Here is a 21,056-nt window from a genome sequence, read left to right as displayed (position 1 = left end):
CCAGCCTTTCTGTGTTTTAAGGGAATAAAAGAGTTCAATTTAAATGGCTGGCTAAGACACATCCAGACTAAGCATGACCTGAAGAATCCAGAAGCACAAAACCTTGTGTCTTTAGACCAAAAATGTTAATCCTCAAGTTCTCAAATTTTTGACATTGTTAATCCTCTTTGTGTCATGCCTACTGATTCTTTACAGCAAACAGGTACTTCTGTCCCTTGGTTTTCTCTTTAGGCAACTCACAAAGTTTTGGTTGAAACTGCAGCAAGCATTTCTGTGTGAGCTCTTCTCTGATAGAAATTGGACTTGCCCCAGAGATATTTCATATGGGCTCATCAGATCTTACTCTGTAATCAATATGAAAATAAATTGCTCTGGATGTTGAATGTGAGAAATCAGGCAGGTAGCACTGTGTCTGTGTGAAACTAAGTCACATAACTTTCTCACACTGGCCTTAGAAAGTATGGCCTGAGAAATCACAAGTAGGAATCCAAACAGTCTGTAGAGAAGGAAAACAACCTTTGCAGGCGTTGTTTGTCCCCTTGCTGTTTGCCTGTAAGAAACGGTCAAGGGTGTTGTTCCTAACTGTCCAATGATGGTGATGTGTTGGTTTCATGGCCAGTGACAGTTTTACCTTTTTGGACCTTCTCAGATTTGTCTTTAAAAGAAGATCTGGAAGAGTAAAACTTGTTCTCTTTTGCAACTAAGGCTGGAGAGTCTGTGTCATCACTTCACAGTTCCTAATACAGCGTGTCAAATTGCCACAAATTTTGATGTGTGCAGGGATTTGCACGACTGGGTCATTTCCTTTGCCATCAGTTGGCACTGGTTTCTGCAGTGAGGTGGACTAGGCTACCAGCAATCCTCTAAGTCAGTGTTTCTCAATCTCTGGCAACTGCCATCTACAAATGGTTTAGGTACTCAGAGTAAACCTGTCTGTCACTAGACTGGATAGCAAACATTTAAGCAAGGTTTCTATATATTATACCATCCAGGCTGAACCGCACTTTACAAATGTTGTTGTGTTAAGTTTTGGAGGGCTCTTTTGCTTTGTTTTGTTTTTTCCTAATGTCTGTATAAGGGTAATGGCTCATTTTTCAATACCCTGGAGAATTCCTCCTGAATGTATGCTCTGTTTGCAGAATCCATTAGCCAAACTCCAGGAGGAGCCTCAGAGTGCACAACTAACAGAATTACATCAATAAAATGAATATTAAATTCCTTAAGTCTGTGAACACTTGCTTTCCTGACAGAGGTACGCAGTAGTTCATAAGAGTACTAGCAGGAGATTCTGGATATAAAGAACATTTGTGTCAGTAGAAGATGTAATTAAAGGAATCATTCTCTGGTTTAATGTTCACCTTTAGTACTGATTCTATTGGGGTTAAACGTGGAAGGACATAAATATTGTACATGAGGAAAACAGAATCTCTGTTTCTAGACCAGCTGAATTGAAAACCACAGGGAGTTAGGTGGTCCAGATGAAAAGTGTTACAGTGAGAGGTGAAAACCATACGAGTATTGTGGCCTTGAGTTTGAAGAAACACACCCACCCACAGTGGTTTGCAGCAATGGCTGTGTAGTTGCATGGCCAATCTGCTAATGAACACACAATCTTCAGTAGCTATAAAAGGTACTGTAACACTTCAGTAACTGTGAAAAGAGTTAGCTCACAAGGTGGTACTTGCTGAAGTTCTCAGGAAAGCAGTAGCAGACAATGCTAAGAGAAGACTTCTCATGCTTTTTATGGATTTTAGGCAACCCTAGAAAAATATTAGTTCTATTCTTTGTTATTTGCCCTTCCTGTTGCTTTCAGTTTGTTTCTTAATACAAATCAACTTCACCTGATACTAATACTCCATAGGAGACAGCAAATAAAGGACAACTCAGCTGCTAGTTCTGCTGCCAGCTGTGTCTATTTATCAGTGCTTCCAAATTAATCCACTAGATGCAGTGATCTAAAAACGTCTTTTTTCTTTCTATCATAATCCCCAGACTGACACAGGTTTCTTAAATATGCCACTCACCAACAGAGACTAATTGTGGCACCAATCCAATACCCAAGAAAACCCCATTAGCTTTGGCCTTGGAGCTTTCTACAGCACTGTAAAATGTTAAGGATCTTCATGGCTTATAATTTTTTTTCTATAATTTTTGCAAAAAGTGCCACATGAATGATCTCCTGCTCTCAAAAATTAGTATTTGGTTACATTTGGATGTCTTAAAAAATCTATTCTACAAAATTACTGGTTGAGTGCAGGGCACAGATGAATGGAAAACTGAAGGAATTCTTTATCAGAGAACAGAGAGCTGAAATGCAGTATAATGACCATGTGCAAAACCGTGTTGTTAAATCTGGACTTGGCCTGAGTCTGTTCCTGATCCAAGGCACTACACATTGTTGAGTACTTTTCCACAGCACAGAGTTTTACTGGTGGTTAGGAGAAGAACACATGATTAATGCTGAAGCTGTGGTAAGGAATAAACAGATCTTACTCATACATTATGGAATTGTTGATGTGTGTACTTATTCTGGGAAAACCAGCTGGGAGTATAAACACGGTATTGAATGTAGACTTGCCTCTTGATCCTAAGACCACTATCACTGGTAATCTTAATTCTCTTGTAAACATTACAGACACATGGCACTCCTAGGGCAGAAGAATGTCCATAAAAGGGTAATAAAAGGTCTGGATCCAAGCCAGAATGGGGTAAGACTACACAGTGTCTCCTTCACATGCTCTGAACTTTTTTTTTAGAGTTCCACCATGCACAGAGATCTGGCTAGCTAGAAAATTTCACAGAATTACTTTCCATCCCATATTCAAAGGTAACCTAACTTACAGAAGTACTGCTGTGCAAACTAGTGGTGTCCTGGCATCATTGTGAGAATTATTTTCCTTACAGAGAGAGATAGAAGGCATGTGTGGAATAAAAGTAAATTTAAGTGAAAAAAAAAATCCCTTTTGGGGAGGAAAAAACCCAAACCAAATCATAAAACAAGCAAACAAGCAAACAAAACCCCCAAACAAAACAAAACAAAAACCAACTAAAACAAAACCTACAACAATAAAGGAGGAAAAATGGCTAAAGATCCATGAGCAACTTTGTTCTTTGCTCCTGGAGGGATTGTGGGACTTTGACAATCTCTGAAATGTTAGAAGTGTGGGGAGAAACAAGAATCACCAAATATTTTCTTGACTTGTAACTGTGAATCTTGTTCTAGTTACGATCATTTTGTTTATCTGTGTCTTCTAAGAAACAGGATCTTGCTGCTTATGTATTATGTCCTGTTAGTTCTACAGTGCTCCAACCCCTGCAGTCCTCCCACATGCTCATCCCTGTAAACTGTGATCAGTTCTTCATTTTTCTTCCAAAGTAACCGTATCTTCCTTACCTGCTAAAAAATTAAAAAGATAAAATGTCAGCTGGAAGCCTCCCTAATGCTACCCTTTCGTAGTTCCAGTTTAGGCTTTCTTCTTCCAGGATACATTTGAGAACATGTAGAGCAGGCAGAAAGCTTCAGAGGTCTGCAGTCATTAATGAATTTACTGGCACTCCCTGTCTGTTAATGTGCTGTCTTGTCCCCCTCCTGCACCTCCTCTCTTCCAGCCTATGCCTTCTATCTTGGTCACTTTATCATTAGAACCTGCTTTTCAAAGGGGTCATTAAGTGAGCTGGTATTGTTACTTGGAAAGATTTAACTCCAAAGAAATCAATGAGTCCCCAGGCATGTCTGTTGTGGTCTAACATTGTAAAAATTGAGTTCTTCCCTTTTTTATCTCCTGTGGTCTGGAGAGGGAGGAGCTTTTAGGGACGTTAATTTTTCAGACAACATGATTGCTGGTACTGATTTGTTGGGACCAAGAAAACAGAGTCTACCATATGCTGTCTTTCAGTGGTAAATTCTTGTTCCACATTTTAGAACTGGTTTTAATAATCTCAAGACTTAATAATGGCTAATATGTTAGTTATGAAAGTAAAGTACCACTTGTCATCTTAGAGTTTATGTTCCTCCAGAGAGGAAGGAAAAGTCTTGACCATTTTCAAGCCAGTATTGTATTCTGTATCTTATCATACTCTGAAGGGAGTCTGTGAATAGTTCTAACTAAAAAAAAAAAAAAAAAAANAAAAAAAAAAAAAAAAAGATTAAAAACTCTGCAACATTTGATAGAGAATAATGCAGAATATTAAGTTTTTATTAATAGATTACCATCAACTAATTTGTGAATGCAAAAAATGTGAATGGAATAAAATGAACTATGAACTATGTAACTATGAAACTCTGTTCAAGACACTTTAATCATCTTCGAACACAGAACAACTCAGACATCTAATAAAAGAAAGCATTGTGTGGGGCCACAGCCACAGGTCCATTTATTTGATATTACTTTTCAAAATGTTACTCATAAGAGAAACAATGAATAAAAATGTAGGTCTTGAATTGAAGTGGTAATAAAGCAGCTGCAGATAACCTGCAATGCTCTCTGACCAAAATAAGGCTCTTGTTATTATCTTTACAGCAGAGTCCTATTGGTGAAAGAGCACAAAGTTTTTTACATAGAGGATTTATTCCCAAAGGGCCTGAGCTGGTTTCTGTAAATCTCTGCAGAACTTTATTTGAAATAAGAGCAGACACAGAATAGCTGCTTCTACTTGGGACAAAAGTTAAACTTTTTTTTTCACTGCATTACAAAAACACATATTGTCCTGGTTAGACTTTAAAAGCAGGGAGAGTCTTCTCTTTATTTTTCCTGTTTTGCTTGATGTTGTCTATGTTGTCCATGAGCAAATGAACAGCTGAATTCCTAGTAATGTCTTCAGACAAAGAAATCTAAAGGCTGTCAATTTAAACTACTGTAGTAATTCAAATCTGAGTTACTTTCTAGCATTGAATTTTATGTGCTTTAAGGAGGTAAAGGTCACACTTAAAACAGGTTCACATGTTGTCATTGCAGGTGATTTTATTTTCATAAACTTTTCATCTTCAGCTCTGAGACTGAACATTTTTGCTATTCCATCATTTTTCAACCTCTGTACAGAGAGATGAAACAGAGTATTTCTATGAAAATAAACTAATTATTGCTAAACAGTCAAGAATGTTGCTAATTATGTGACTTAAACAAATCACACCATTTGTGAAACATTAAGGTCTTTTATAAGATGATAATGATAACTGCACATATTAAAACAGCCTTTGGAAAAAAACATCAGAATAAATATTCTGGGAATGATACAGTTTCTCTTCTACAGCTTGACATATAACTTTTTCAGTCCTTCATCTCTGAATTCATAAGCACTAAATGCACACACAGCTTGGAGCACTTCACAAAACAGAATAAATGCATCTCCTCATTCGAATCAATAAAGCTACTTCAGTTAACAAAGACTTCATTCTTGTTGGAGCAATCAAAATCTATATAATGTTTGCTTTGATTACTGGACTGGGATAAGTTTTCCCTGTACATTTGAGCTATAATTGCCCTGCCACTAAGAGGCCAGGTGAAAAAAGACTGAAAACACAACTGGGCTTCCATTTCAGGCAACTACAACAGATTTCCTCTTACTGTCACACACTGCTCAGAAAATTGAGGGGTTTCCTACGAAAGCTTCTTTCTGTTGGTTAAAAAAAGATTATTGGGTTACACGTTGGCAGGAGCAAATGCAGTCATGCATTCTGGGAAGGTACAGTAGGAGAGCTACTGGGGAGAGTTGCATTTCAAACCCATTGTACAACGGAGTAGTTTGTCAGGATTCAAAATGAAAAAGGAAAAAAAAAACAACAAAAAACCAAACATACAAAGTGAGGGTCTTTGTTTTTGTTGTATCTGGTTTTCCTCACAAAGTAGACAGAAATGGGAAGGCTGGGGACTCTGCCATGTATTCAAACTCCCATAGTTTTCTGATTGTGATCAGTTTTCACAAAATAGTTCATGCATTAAACTGCCAATACATTGAACTACACAGAAAATCTGTAACAATTAAAATCATGCCATTTTTAAATCTAGAAGATAAATGAATGCTACACAGGTTTGTATGTAAGTTGATATTATTGTAGAGCACCAAAATACTATGTTAACAGAGAATTTTCTTGGAAATTTGATTTCTTCATAGAACCTGCATCTTCTTAAGCATATTTTTCCAGTGTGTTTTATTATTCTTCTTAAATATTTCTTTCTGCAAACTATCAGTTTCCTCCCCTAAGAAGTGGTTTAATAAATACTGTAATTATAATTCTTTCTAATGTTGCTTTCTGCAAAAGTGCATCACTGAAGAAAATCCATAAAATAATACATGTGGCAAGAGCAACCCAGAATACACACCTACAGAGAGAATTTGAAACAAAGATCCTAAAAGCAATTATATTATTTTCTCTTGGTACCTAAGGCAGGGAAAACCACAAAGGCAGAGGTGGGCAGTGAGGCGGTATTGAGACATCAGAGGGAGGGCTTCTTGTGACACTTGTAAAGAAATTTAGAGGTATTGTACCCTGAATGGGACAATCAGAAATCACTACTTGGTAAATAAAGAAGAAACTCATGTCAGTGGGAATCAGATGATCCAGGGGCAGAGACTGACACCCCGCAGTCACATTAATATTCAACTCAGAGGTAGATATGTAGTTACAATGTTACAAAAATAAATACCGAGTGGAGAGGGAGAGAAGGATATAACACTGTTGTGCAACAGACGGAAATATTTCAAGTTATTCGTGTCCTTCACCTCCGCCGAAGGGAGAAACCGAGGAAACCTGCTGTAGAATGCCGCACTATCAGAGACGGGCCTACAAGAGGTTTGTTCTCAGATAAAATGCTTAGATAATGAGAAGCCATGGGACTCTGACACGTTCCTAAAACATTCATGACTCATCGATCTGCTGCAGAGCCGGGGAGAGAGCTGCGAGCCGGGGCCGGAGCCGGCGTCTCACATCTCCCTCTGCTGGGAGGCACCGCGCTCGCTCGGCCGCGCATCCCCATCGCAGCGGCCCCGGACAAACAGCCGGGTCCCACCAAATGCGGGCTGACAGCAGGTCTCACCCTTGGTATTCCTCTTTTTTTCTTTTCTTTTTTTTTTTTTTTTTTTTTTTTTTTTTTTTCTGTGGGGGGTAAGGAATATTTGTTGGTGGGACGCACTTGGAATAGGGAACATAGTTTGAATACCGAGCTTCAAATGGTCGTGGTGAATCGTTTGTGAATGTGTTACAGCTCAGGGACTGCTCAGAGAAGATATCCGCCACAAAAACCAAAAAATAAAAATATAGTGAAGAAAGAACAAATAAATAAGAAAACTGTGATATGTTTACAAACAACTAAAATGAAAGAAAAAGCTCTTTGGCGGCATTATTTGGCAGTAGCGGGAGGACACATATTTCAAAAATGGGCAAAGAGCCAAAGTCCCATTGCTATTCAAAAATATTATGCCCCTGAAAGTGAGATTGAAACACCTTTTAATTTTTTACTTACTTTATTAGTCCCCAGCTCCAGCTGTATCCTTTTGCAGAAATGGCAACAGGATGTTATACACGGTAGGATACAACAGAGTGATATGCACAGTATCCAGCATAAGTATTGGGACAGAATTTTGCCCTCCCTTTTGCCTAATGATATTTGCCTAATGATAATTAGTTCAAGAAGGTCCTCTTCAGATACTATGAAAAGCCAAGCTGTTCAAAAGAATTGTGAGTACAACAAAGTTGTTAATTGCCATAGATTTATTAAACACATGAGAGTTGTGCACCTGAAAATGTATCAGGAACAGGATATCATATGGTCTCCCAGGTGATTCAGCACAGTTCCGGAGTGAGGGCTTGTTATGAGGTGAAACCCTGTTTAAAATTAACATATATGCTGATCCATGGACTTGCTAGTATAATGCCAAGAAGGAAAATTTAGCACAGCACTACAGTGCATAAGTAATGATGAACTTTGGAAAATCAGATTCCATAAATAAGCAGACAAAGTAGTGATTCTGGAAGATGAAACACACTCAGTTGTTTTATTGAATTTCAGTAGGTATGAAAGAAATTTTCCTTGGACCACAATTCCACCGCAAATAGTCATTCCCAGCGTGAAAAAAACCACTCAGAAGTTTTTACTGGAAATGAGGCTGTGTTGCTCTTGAAATGTAAGATATCAGAAGAGTAGTTTCATTTGCTGATCCCCAGTATCACACACAGCAACCACAGAGGAGGTAATTGCCTATCTAAACTGTGAGAGCAAACTGCAGTACTTGATAGCTTGGGGCAGGCATGTCAGTGAAGTGAGAGGTTTGTCACACACCTGCTTTTTGGATTGCATTGTGCAGGGCTCTGTCATAAAATAAGAGCAGCATGGCAGAGCCTGGGGGAATGGCACAGCCAAAAGCAGGTGTGTGTGCCACATGCTCCCCTGAGCTTCAAACAGCTCGTGCAGGAACATTAAAGGAACGCAGCCCTCTCTCAACCACGCCGGGCTGCGTTAGGGGTGTCGCGGTAGCTGAGAGCATCTTGACTATCACAGTCACCTGTGGGTAGCCTGAATCTGCATCCTGTACTGACATTTGTGTGGAAAATGAGTCCTCGGGGCAGCTGGCCAGAGCTGGCACTACTTGCTGAGGAACACAACACTCAGTGAGAGAACTGGTTACAAATTCTAACGGGTAATTATCAAATCACAGAAGGGATTCTTCTCTTTGTTCAAACCAGCATTGCTGACATCGCAAATTACACAGGAGAACCGAGTATCTCTGCCCCAAATTCATCAGTCAAATTTTGAGACTCTTTGCAATGAGGATTGGGGCACTTGAACCATTGAAAACTGGTTTGAACCCAGTGGAACTCATTCGATCTGGTTTGAACCAGCTTGCAACTGGTTTGATCCAGTTGAACCAGATTTGAAATTATTTTAATCAGTTTAATCTCATTTGAATTTTTTGGAATTGGTTTGAAGTGGTTGCAAGTGGTCTGATCCAGCTGAACCAGCTGGATCCAGTTTTACCGTTTGTACCACTTGGAACCAATTTTGACTAGATTGAACATTACTAGAAATTCCTTAATGGAGAGGGTTTTTAAACACTGAAATGGGCTGCCCAGGGAGATGGTGGAATCAACATCATCCTTGGAGGTGCTCGAGAAATGACTGAACACAGCACTTAGTGCCATGGTCTAGTTGACAAGTTGGTGAAAAGAAAAGCTTTAGACTTGATGACCTGAGAGTTCATTTACAACCTAATTGGTACTGTGATTGTTTTAGTGCAATTCCAGATGCTTGGGCAACAAAATACACTAAAATCAAATTCACCAGTACACAAGTTACACAACAACTTTTAAATGTTACTCTAGATTTTATAAACATCTACCGGGGTATCTAATTTAGAGTTGAGATTTCTTGAACTTAGCTTAAAAATTAAGGTGACACCTGTTAGACTGCTACAGCCACTGTCCCATGCAGACTCTTTGGCTGTTGATATTTCTGTCCAAGCATGAAAACTGGAGATTTATACTTGCTTCAGATGCATTTATGAAGTGTGTGGAGGGATTTTTAAGACATTAAAGGTGACAAAGTGATAGACTTACATTACAGGTACTTTTAAATCGCAAACTTTTCAGACAGATGGAAAATACCTTCCCAGCCAGGTTCTATGAGGGAAACAAAATAAGTGCTTTTGGAATAAACCAGGCAATTTGCACTTTCTAATCCCAAAATTCTGAATTACCTCAATCCTTTATCTCCATGTCCAATTTGAAGTTTACTAGCTGGGATAATAATTCTGTTTATCTCATAGGGAGAAAAATAAACTGCCCTTGGACAGACTTGCTCTTGAATAGGGAAAACCCAGTGCAGTGGCATTAGGGATGGCCCAGACAGAAGTGCTGTTTGTCAGAGTATATTGGATTTCTGAGAAAGTTCAGTGATGAAGACACATGGAGTATCCTTGGATGCCCTTTCTTACACATTATATAGCATGGAAAGATTTTAAAGCGTGTTTTCCAGATAAGATCCCTATCTAATTATTTGTTGCTGTTGCTTGATCCATCTTCTCCAGGCCGAGGTATATCCACTTCCAGTAGAAAATGTGGTTACTGAACATCTCAGGCTGCAGTACCTTTGTTCCTCCGTTGTCCACCACACCTTGGGTACTGGAAAATTATTTACTTTCTTCCCAAACTTGTGGTCCCTGTGACACCACTTTTGTCACAGCTGTAAACCAGCAATGCTCCCCCTTGCACCTACTCCAGGACAGAGATGCTGACAGCTTGGCAGCCACCAGGGATCCCCAGGCAGGGCTGCAGGGACATCATCTTGAAATTGGGATGGACCTATTTAATGAGGTCACTGAGCTAGTAACTAGAAACTAAGCCTGGAACTATAGGTATTACTCCTGGGAGGCCCCAAAACATCAAAAATAAATTAACTCTGATTAATGGAGAAGCAAGCCCTCCCTCTCCCTTCCCTTGTGGCAAGAGATGTGCTCCTCAGCTGGTGCTGCAACAAATGCATCTTCTACATGTGACATCTTTCGGGGTTCTCTCTTCCTGCCTCTGCAAAGTTTTCTCTGGAACAGGGGAAACAGTAAGTACCCCCAAAAGAGAGAGATGCTCCCAATTCACATAGGTAGGGGAAAATGGATAAATAGATATCATACATGGGCACCTGCTCTGTTGACTATCTGAGCTAGGGAGCATGAAGTCAGGGATTGCTGTGGGGAGCACCTGCAATCAAAAAAGCTCCTGCTCAGGACTCACACATTCTCCTTTGAATGTGGTTAAAAGCTGAGCGTTTCCTTTTCACCACTTACACAACCTCAGAAACTTTGATCACTGATTTTGGTGGAGCCTTATTATTTCCTAGCCTGTGCTGTATTGTTTGAAGCAGATGGGACTCGCCCCCTTAAAAGATGTAGAACAGCGAGGAGATGGAGAGGTGGAGTGCTCCAGTTGGAGAGAATCACTGAAAGTTATTGGGTAAAAAACAGCCTGTTGGGCTTGAAACACAGCCTGCTTGGGGCACCTTCCAGGCATGCCCAGAACAAAACCTGCCACTTTTCCATGTTCCTAGCCTGTAAACAAACAAACAAACAAAAACCCACACCAACAGAACAGGACTTTGCTTTCCTGTCACACTGCAGCTTTATGTCAGCTGCCATCGAGGAGAAAAAGCTGGTGCCCCGCCAGACCCTGAGGTGGGAACAGTGTGGGTAACTCCCTGGGAAGGACATTAAAGCCAGGGGGCAGGTGGGACAGAGCATCCCTGGAGGCAGGCAGCTCCAGCGGCCCCAGGGAAACCCTCCTGCAGCATCAGCAAGGCTGGTAACTGTTCTCCTGTGTGGAAGGGTCAGGGAGGGGAAGGCAAAGCCAGAGCGCCTGGGAAGATCCCAGCCACGCCTCCCAGGAAAAGACTGCTTCATGCCTCGCACGCAGCCGGGCTTGGGGGCACTTCTGGGCTGGAGAAGGCAATGCTGTCTGGAGTACCGCGGTGTGGGGAGGGCTCCGGGGCTGCAGCCCCTGGCACTGGCACACGTGGTGTGCGGGGTGCTGGTCTGCTCATGACAGCCCGCCTTGGCTCTGCAAAAGGGAAGGACAACTTAGAAAAGAGAACCAAAAAGCAAACATAAAGTCGTTCAAAACCAAAACCAAACCCAGCAAACTAACCAAAGGTGAAAAAATAAACAAAAAACCAACCAAACAAAAAAATAAAAGAAAGGAAAAATCCATGGAAAGTAGCAGTAAAGCCCGACCAAGCCCTGGCTGAGCAGTGAACCTGAGGTGTGGGCACTGCTGTCCTTCTCAGTGAGACTTGGCGGGCACGTGGGAAAGTCAGAGGCCAGGGGCAGTTTTTCGGGGTGCAAGATTAATGAATGGTAAGGGTGGAAGGGAGTGACCCCAGCCTTAAGAGAGAGGCCCTGGAGGGCAAACGGGGAGATGCTCCCCAGGGGTGGTTGTTTGTCCAACAGCTCTCCTGGTGCGATCTCTGCCCCTGCCCTGCTGCTTGTGGGAGCAGACTAGTACCCCCCGTCCGGCATGGGGCTCCCCGATCCTGCACCTGACGGCTCCCTAAAGATGGTCCTGATCGCCCAGAGTCCCGGAGGTGCGCGTGGGGGTGCCAAGCCCAAGGGTGTAGCTGGGTCCGGCCAGCGCAGCCCTGGCTCCTACGCCTGCTGCGATGCTCAGGTGGGCCGGGGCGGGGGTGTGAGCGTGTGCTGGAGTGTGAGCGTGTGCCGGAGTGTGAGCGTGTGTTGGAGTGTGAGTGAGCGTGTGCCGGAGTGTGAGCGGGCGCGCACGTGTGCGCACCGACATCTGCGTGCGCCTGTGCCCGCGGGTGTGCGCGCAGGGGGCGCGGGCGGAGGAGGCGAAAGGGGGCCGGTTCTGCTGCGGGTGGCTCCCAGCCTCCCCCGCCCCCTTCCCTCTGGGTCTGCTCCTCGCTCCGGCTCGCATTCTATCGCAGGCGGCCGGCGCAGCCCCCTCTCCACAGCCCCGGCCCCGGCCCCCGCCCACCCCCGGGGTGGAGGCAGCCGCGCCGAGCCGCCCGCGGGAAGAAAGCAGCGCTCCGCCGGCTCCGCGCCCCTCCGCGGGGCCATGCAGCGCCTCTGCCCGCCCGCTCCGAGCGCAGCCCCTCGCCCCGCCGCCCTCCGCGCAGCCTGAGCGCCCGGCGGGGGCTCGGCGCCGCTCCGCTCCCGGCGGTGGGACGGGGCCGGCAGAGGCGGCACAGGAAAGCTCCGTGAGGCTCCCCCGCTGCCCCGGCCATGGGGAAGGGGCTGGAGGGGACAGCGGCCCGCTGCGGGCTGGGACTGGGATACCTGCTGCAGACGGTGGTGCTCCCCGCCCTGGCCGTCCTGGGGGCCAGCCGCCCCGGCTCCGCGGCGCAAGGTAAGGCGATGGATGGATGGATGCACGGATGGATGCATGGATGGATGGAGAGGGGCTGGAGCATCCTCCGTGTACGGGTTAGAAACGAGAGTTTATGCCGTGATTATCTTTTTTACTGCGTTTGTGTGTGCAAACAGTGCAATCCCCCGCATGCACGACCCCCGCCGGGGTCCGGGGGGTCCGGTCGCCCCGGCCGGGTCGGGTCTGTAGGTGCTGAGCCTGGCCGGGACAGGCGTTTGCCTGCACTCCTTCCTCAAATGGGGCACGGAGAGCGGAGGGGAAGTTCGGGCTGAAGGAGCCCCGCCGGCACCCCTCCGGGGCTGGAGAGCGGCTCCGGTGCGCCCCGGAGAGCTGGCAAGGTGCGTGCGAAAGGCAGGTGCGGGCGGCTGTCCCTCCGCAGCAGCAAAGCCGTACCCTGGACCTCTGCAATCCACGGTCAGTCTTGAACCCCCCAAGGCCCCCCACGCCCTCCTTCTTCCTGCCTAAAACATGATACACCCGACGGGAGTCACCGCCTTTCTGTGTTTATGTTTTGAGATTTTGTTTCCTCTCCCGTGTCGGGAATTCTGGAGTGCATCTCGATCTGCCTCCCCTGTGTAGCCCTTGTATAAATTCCCCTTTCTAAGTGGCAATGTATTGCTTCTCAGTGCGTGTTTAGGGGTGTTTGAAAGCATCACAAAGAGCCCTGGTTCAGTGTGGCACCCACCCGGTTGACAGCTACAGCAGGAGGCTTTTTTCTCCTGCGACCTGATGCTGGACAAACTTTCTCGGTGCCTCTCTTCTTTCCAGGAGTTAGACCTAATGCGGAAATGTGTCTCTTTTGTGGAACACAGGAGAGAGAAAGAGAGAGGTTGCTGCTGCATGTGGGCAGAGCTGCATATACCAAAGATGTGCGGGTTGGTTAAAGCAGTGGGAAATCCCAGTTGTATGATTAACAAGAGAAAAGGAATTTTAGAAGATTCTTTGTTTGTTTATTTTCCACATGTATGTAACCAAGAAGTAGTAACATACACCAGACTTTTGATTTGAAGTTGCTAGCATAATGCAAGTATAAAAATGCTTGATTTTCCCCACATCACGTCCGTGGAGAGGCAGTTGTGAAAACTACACAGATCTGACCCTGTGCTCTCACCCAGCCATTACAATGTGTGCTCCTCTGTGGTCTTTTTGTCAGGAGAGCAGTGCTGGTTGTTCTGATTCCCGGTGTCCCTGGCAGGCTTTCTGTGTGTTCTCCCAGGCACAGAGCTGTAGGTTTGCTGCTGGTGGGCTGGGAGCACTGAACACCATGTCTGTACATGTAAGAGTGCTAATCCATTTCCTGATGATACTTACTCCATCCCCTCAGAGTCATGTTCCCTTGCTCATTTGTCTCACAGGAAGATCAGAAATCTGGCCATGAAAAGGAGGTAGCAGAGAACGAGAGTAAAAAAATGCATCCTGGCACATTTCATCTGTGTCTTCCATACCATTTCCTTTCACTGGTTTCATGTTCAAGATAAGCTAGGTTTGATATTTTGTATTTAGAGGTTTTAATAGTACCATAGGCATGTAGACCTACGTGTCAGGGGGTATGTATCAGTCTGTGTCGATACAGACAGACCATGAGAGGGGATGCTGGAGAGGAAAGGTCCCCTCAGACAGTTGAACCTGGAGTGGAAAGGAGCCTGCCTGCTCTGCTGGCAGGACACGGGAGTTTCACATGACAGATGGCCCAGGCAGGGCAGAGAGGACCCCCTGTGTTCTGCTGTTCCAGAGAGCTCATCTCGGTGCCACAGGGCTCATACCTCACACTCCCAGATGGTTTCTCCTTTCCACACTTACCCTCTGTGACACAACGCTGTGTGACAGAAACGCCACGAGGGCAGAGGAGCCAGGGCCCCTGTTCCTACACTGCAAAGGGCAGCGCACATGTGGGACCTGCCACAGAACACAGCTGTGCTCACCTACCCAGAAAGAGATGGAGAACTCTCCAACACTTCCTAATGTGTGATGTGTGATAAACTTCCACAACAGAGTGAAAAATCCAGGGAATCTGCCTGGGATATAGCTCTTTGTTTTGGACTTTATTTATTTATTTATTTATTTATTTATTTATTTTCTGTGTATACTTTTATTTTTATTGCTAGGACGAGGCAGAGAATTTGGGTGCAGACGTGGTTTTGGCATTTTTCCCAGAGCTGAGGGATTTTCTGATTGTTGTGTGCAGTGGGGATCTTCATGTGTGTGTGTATGTGTACACAGTGCTTCAGTGAGGCAATGAATCAACAGTTTAACTATGCCCTCTTCAGGAAGTTTCCTCGTCATATAGCACCGGGCAAAGTTTTCCCTCTATTCTATATATACACTTCAAAACCATACATGTTTCATCTCAATTCCCCAACTATCTTTAGCTTTTGAAGCAGGCTGAGGAAGCCATGAGCATTGCTGGGACTTGTGCTTTCATACCCTCTTTTCCCAGTGCCTGGTAGAAGATGAATTTATTAACTGAGGGGTTGGTGGACCAACCCCCCCTCACTCCCTGGCAGATTCATTATCACTGCATCTCGGCATCCTCCTGCGAGCTTCTCAGCAGACCTAAATACACTTTTTGTTTTATGAGTATTTCTTATCTTCTTATCTGAAGCTGTCTAAGTATTTTTCCGCTGTTATCAGGAGAGAACAGGAAATGGCTGCAATGGCAGAGACAGCCCTTAATTCTCAACGCGGTGTGAATGGGGCCAGAGCGATAATCAAGCCAGAATCAACTGTGGTCTGGCATTCACTGCATTTACTACACCTCTATGATAAGCTACATCAGAATTAGAATTTAAATGCTCCAAACTATGCCCCTGCTGGGCATTTCTGTGCCATCTCCCTAAGAAGAACTTTTCCTTTGGCTCTTCAGACAGCAGAGATTGGGTTTCAGCTGCTGTGCTCCCCTCCAGCCCCAATGTTTCCCGTCTCCCAAACTGTTGTCCACCTATCCTGTGGTTCCCACCTTCTTGTTGTGCAGGTGGGACAAAAGGGAGGGTCAGGCTATCTATCTGTAGTGACAAGCATGATTCAGACAGCTTTTGGGGTTAATAACGATGGTGTAAAAGATGGTTGAAAAGCTAAATGGACTACGTATTAATGAGGTTGTGTTTCATTTGTTTCTTTACAATGAAGGAGTGCATTTTTCATGCTTAACCCCTCAAACCTAATTAAATTGAAGTGATAATTTAAAAAGAAAACTGTAAAAGAGCCATATGTGCAGATATTTGTCTTGCCCCAGCATAGTCTGTATTAGCAACAGCAGCAGTTTGAAAATGCTTAGTGCGGAAAAAGTGAAATATAACATGTGAATGTACTAACCTTTTGGGGATGCATTTCCTAATTAAATACCTAAACACATCTTGTTGAAAAAAAGGCGGGGAAAGGACTTAATTATCTTGATGCATCAGTGGACCTCTTGTACTTGATCATGTGGGTGTAGTATTTGTATTAATAAAGCAAGAGCCAAGTAGTATTTTGTTGTGAATGGATAAGGCCCTTTGGAACATTAATCTGTTTTAAAGTGATGCACTGTGGTAGATTTCAGCAATGCTGGCAAGTTTGAGCTGGATGTGGTAGCCTGTACTGTTTCTGAGTAGCATTTTAGTACTGCAGTACTCTTTTCTGAAAGCAAAGCAGCCACTGTGTATCCTTTGCTGACAGAGGTGCAGTTTAAGCAGGATTAAAATTAAGTGGATGAATCAGTGCATAGAAGAGAGTCCTCCCTGGGAACATGGGAGTCAGAATCTGAGCTCTTCTTCCTCTGGCTCCAGGCTCTGGCAGCTGGTTGCAGGAGTTATGGAAAAAATATATAGATCACATACAGGCTCCTCCTGATGGCTCTTCAGCATTACTGTCAGTGTCATTTATTCCTCTGTACAGTAAGAATGCCAGAGTGCATCTAAACATTTCCACAGTTGTTGTGCATGTTTGCACTTAATCACTTTACATGGATCATTCACCACACAACTTTATTTTTCTTTGGTAATGGTCTTAAACCCCAGTTATTCACTATATTTTGGGACTAGCTTTGTGTGTGTGACATCCAAATTCAGAAACAGGAAACAGCCTTAACCAAATTAAAAAGATTTTCCTAATTTAATTTTCCAAATACAGTACATCTGAAAACAGGAATACAACTCTGTGCCAAGGCCAGACAAATCAGTTCCATAGCTGGTCTGTGCAGTAGGAAAGGAGAAAATGTGGGTTATATTTATTAGACATTTCCAGGTAAATATCTTGATTTTTATGCAAATAGAAGAGAGGTGTTTTGAGGCACAGTCTACCCAGTTCAGTTGAATAGGATACAAAGCAAATCAGTTCCTATGGAAAGTAAGAGAAGCCCAGGCTGAGAAGGACAACAACTATTTCTGTACAGTATATGACTTTTGAATTTTGTGCATAACTAGAATACAAAGGAGAGTTATACTTCGAAAAGCAAAGCTACATTTATGTCATGCTACCAGCAAAACAATCTTGTTTTTAGTAACCTGTTTTATAGTGTATGGCTGTATTTCTTGATTTCTGGTTCTTTCTGGATTTAACATCATTAGGCTTTCTAGGAATCTGTTCTGGATACTTTTTCTACAAAAAGGCAAGAAAATTACTTTTGCAGCTCATCAGAAAAACAAGTTTGAATTGCTGGTGCAAAGGGGAGTTCCTGGGTAAATTTGCATCACTTGGACCAGTGAACAGTTTGTGATTTAGCCAAAGAGGATTGGACTCAATGTGAATCTCAGACTGCTGGTTTGTCATTGAAAACATGTTACTGGAGGCTATCTTTGAAATAAAAGTACAATCGTGGATGCTCTGCCTGTGCAATATATTTCACATATGTCCCTTTAGGAAAAAAATGGCATTGTCTTTCCTCCCTTTAGGGTGGGGAGAGGGCTGTGCTGGTTTGTGAAGTGCACATCTTGTTAGCCACCCAGTGGAGGTATTCAAGTCTAGCAGGCAGCGATCTTGGCACCGGTGCCAGTGAAGCAGTAATTACAGCGTCTGTCATTTGCATCAGCCGGCTCTGCTGCTCATTCGGCTCGGAGGTACACAACAGCTTCTCCACTACAAGAATCAAAGGAAAGGAGTAAGAGACGAGCTGTGGTTTTCCAGTTGGCCACAACCTCCATCAGCACAGCGTCAGGATAATGTTGTGCAGAGGCACAGCTCTGTGCCGGCTGCTTCCAAGGACTGAAGGAATGGTGGGGGTTTAAGTGATTTATTTTGTGTGCTCAGTAGAGGCCAGGCTCAGGAGCAGGCACCCCTGGATCTTTCCATCATAATATTATCCAAGAGGCAGTCTGAAGGAAATGTTATTAAGTCTTCTGGGAGGCAAACTGTATTCAAAGAAACACTTAATTTGCATCATTGGCAAGAAAGCATTTGAAATTATGCTAAAAAGGGAAATGGTTATAAAGAACTTTACACAGAATAAATAGGAGCAACAAAATTCCCCTTGATTTTGAGCATACTTTATTCCCCTGTGTTTAATTTAATGGGGTCATCTGTAGGTACTCCAGCCCCCACCTGCACTGCTGTGGTGGAGAGATGATTTATTTAGTATTGTTGTTGGGTTCGTGATAGGTTTGGTTAAATATTTTGCAGAAGATCCATCGTGGTTATTGTACTTAGATTTATCTTTCTGGTGTGAGGGTGTAGCGTAAAACTCTGTGCACACTAGCTGGAGGAGCTAAAGGAAAGCCCCAAACTGCAGCTGTGTTCCAGTTGTTTTCCTCAAAACTGGCTCTGCTTGTACAAACACCACGCACAAGTAAGGTGCAGTGAGTGGCAGCAGCGGGGCAGGAGCTGCCAGAGGTTTTCCCAGCTTTCAGTAACCTCAGAGATGCTTGTACATAGCTTTCTCCCTGGGTAGTCATCACTAGAACAACTTCCTGTTTGTTTTTATGACTCCATCCCAAATCACATGGACGTTAAGCAGGAAATATGGGATTTCCTCCCAAGTCATCAAACACCAGGATTTGGGGAGTCCCTTTATAGCCTGGCACATTATCTAAAAGTTTGGGCTGGGGAGAAAGAGCTTCATGCGAAAACAGTCTCACTTAGAAATACCCTTTTTATCAACATGGAAAATCTAGGGGGAAACAAAAGAGGAAAAAAAGATTCTTTTTTGTTTATTTGCTCAAGGGAGGTTGGAAAAAAAGAAATTAATCTTAATCGAAACCAGAAATGATTCAATTATTTTAGAGAAAAAGTCAATAAAGCACTGAAAATTTGCCATACTGTCCAAACTATTTGTATTTATGCTCTATGAAAATGTTTTAGGTGTTCAGTGAAAATGAAGAAGTTAAAAAGTTGTGAAGTCTTCTGACAACAATGGTTTTCATTTCCATTTATGCTTTTCCATTTATTTCCACTAGTGGAAAAACCTCACTGTTAGACTTAATTTACTGTCGTGGTTAGCACCAGTTATAGCATATATTTACAGTGCTTCCTAGAACTTGATGTTTGGGGTTTTGTTTGGTTTTTTTGTTTTGTTTTGTTTTGGCTTTTTGTTGTTGTTATGGTTTGGTTTTGTTTGTTTTTGTTTTAAATCACACTGGTTTTACTGAGATGCAGATTGAGATGGAGACCCAGATTCTCGGTGATGCCAGACATGCCCTTATTTCCAGCAGGGAGTGTCAGGCAATGCTGAATTTAGGTGAGTACCTTTGCTGCTCCCTGAATATGAGCAGTGCTGCTCTAGCTTGCACAGCAGCCAAAGAGTTCATCAAGACAGGGACATGTCCCCTGTCAGTGTGTGATGCTGCAGTGCTTCAGCCCCTCCTCAGATTCTCACTTACCTTTGTTGTGAGTCTCACACGGGCAGGACAGGAGAGACACCCTAAAAGCTGTGCGTGCTTGTCTGAGTTGGTGATACCTCCTGTGGGGAATATCTGCAGCTGTGTCTTTAGCAGAGCTTTGCTACATGTTTGCATTGCTGGAGACAACGGGAAGTTCTTGTTTGTAACATTGCCTCAGTTACCCAGTCTCTATTTTGCTGGATTTGGAAGTTTGCTGTATTTATCACTGTTTGGTGGAGAGGTCTAGGGGGAATTGCCTAAGCCTGCAGAGCAAATGCTTAAAACATGAGCTCAAGTTTTCTGAGTAGCCAAGACTGGCACTCCAGTCCATTCTTCTCTGAAGAAAGAGGGGATGCTGCAGAAGGAATCCCCAAAGAGGAGGAAATGCTACAGAGGGAATGCCACGTTGGCTCTCAGGTACCTTCTCAATGTTGAATTTCTTGGGTCTCACTGATGGTTTCTTTATATCTGCTAATCTAGAAATATGTATAAAAGGATGCAATGTGTTAGGAATGGTCTCTCCCACTCAGACCCTCCAAACCACATGCTGCTCTCTCTCCCTCCTCCCCTCCCCTGAGGTGGGATGGTGAATTGGAGGCACACAATGTAAAGATCATGGGTTAAGCTAAGAACGATTTCCTGGGAACAGCAGTTAGGTAAGAAAATGTACAGCAACAATAGTGACGACAGAAGGTGCGAGAAAGAGGGGAATGATTCACATGGAAACTCCCTGACCACAGCAATGCCTGACCGCTCCCTCTGCCACACTACCCAGACTTGGAAGAGAGCCCTTCACCTCATCCCTGGAAAATGAAGAGAGCTGGTGTAGTATAATCTCCGGGTCCTAGCCATGCCCCCTCCTGGCTACTGCAAAAAGTGGCCGTGTGCTGGCCAGAACCAGAGCAAAGGAACAGGCAGAAGTATATGCTGTTGCTCAGGAACAGGGATGCTTCCTAGAAACTCTGAATTTCTGATGGCAGGGAGCTTGGAAGGATTTGCTTTGCCCAATGCAATCCACAGTGTTATCTCCAATTTGGAAGGAGGAAGAGCAGTTCCAGCACATGACTGCAGCTCTGCTGTAAATGGAATAAGGGTCACTGTCCTGGGCTGTTTTGTTTGGTTTGGGTTTAATCTGCAATTCAGTGCTATGTTATTCAACTGTACTTCATTCGTCTTGAATGAATGACTTGCGCTCCAGAGGACCCTGTTGCCTTATGAGTCATAAAAGCTATGAGGTTGCCTAGGCAATTAAATCAGTATCTTTTTTCTCTTGTTGCAGGAACATTTTCAACAATTATGCTAAGGAGCTCAGATAGATTTCACTGGCCTGGCAACAGCTGAGCATTTTCTTGTTAGGTAGCTCCTGCCAATCCCTTTTTGGTTATTTTCAAGAAGTAAAGTAGCTT

The 21,056-nt window shown here is 43.7% G+C and overlaps 1 protein-coding gene across 2 annotated transcripts in view; it reads left to right on the top strand.

Annotated features, from left to right (window-relative positions):
• The first annotated feature begins 12,587 nt into the window (after nucleotides 1-12,587).
• UNC5C (unc-5 netrin receptor C) overlaps nucleotides 12,588-21,056 on the top strand; it is a 243,244-nt gene continuing 234,775 nt past the window's right edge. For both annotated transcript variants that reach the window (XM_015625754.3, XM_015625753.2), the window contains exon 1: nucleotides 12,588-12,841. In XM_015625754.3, coding sequence (XP_015481240.1) covers nucleotides 12,718-12,841 — 124 coding nt within the window. In that variant the 5' untranslated portion in view covers nucleotides 12,588-12,717. The remainder of the gene's footprint in view (nucleotides 12,842-21,056) is intronic.

Source organism: Parus major, chromosome 4 (assembly GCF_001522545.3).
Source record: "Parus major isolate Abel chromosome 4, Parus_major1.1, whole genome shotgun sequence".
Taxonomy (NCBI): domain Eukaryota; kingdom Metazoa; phylum Chordata; class Aves; order Passeriformes; family Paridae; genus Parus; species Parus major.
Note: the sequence above shows the minus strand (reverse complement) of the source record. Positions and strands in the feature narration are given on the sequence as shown.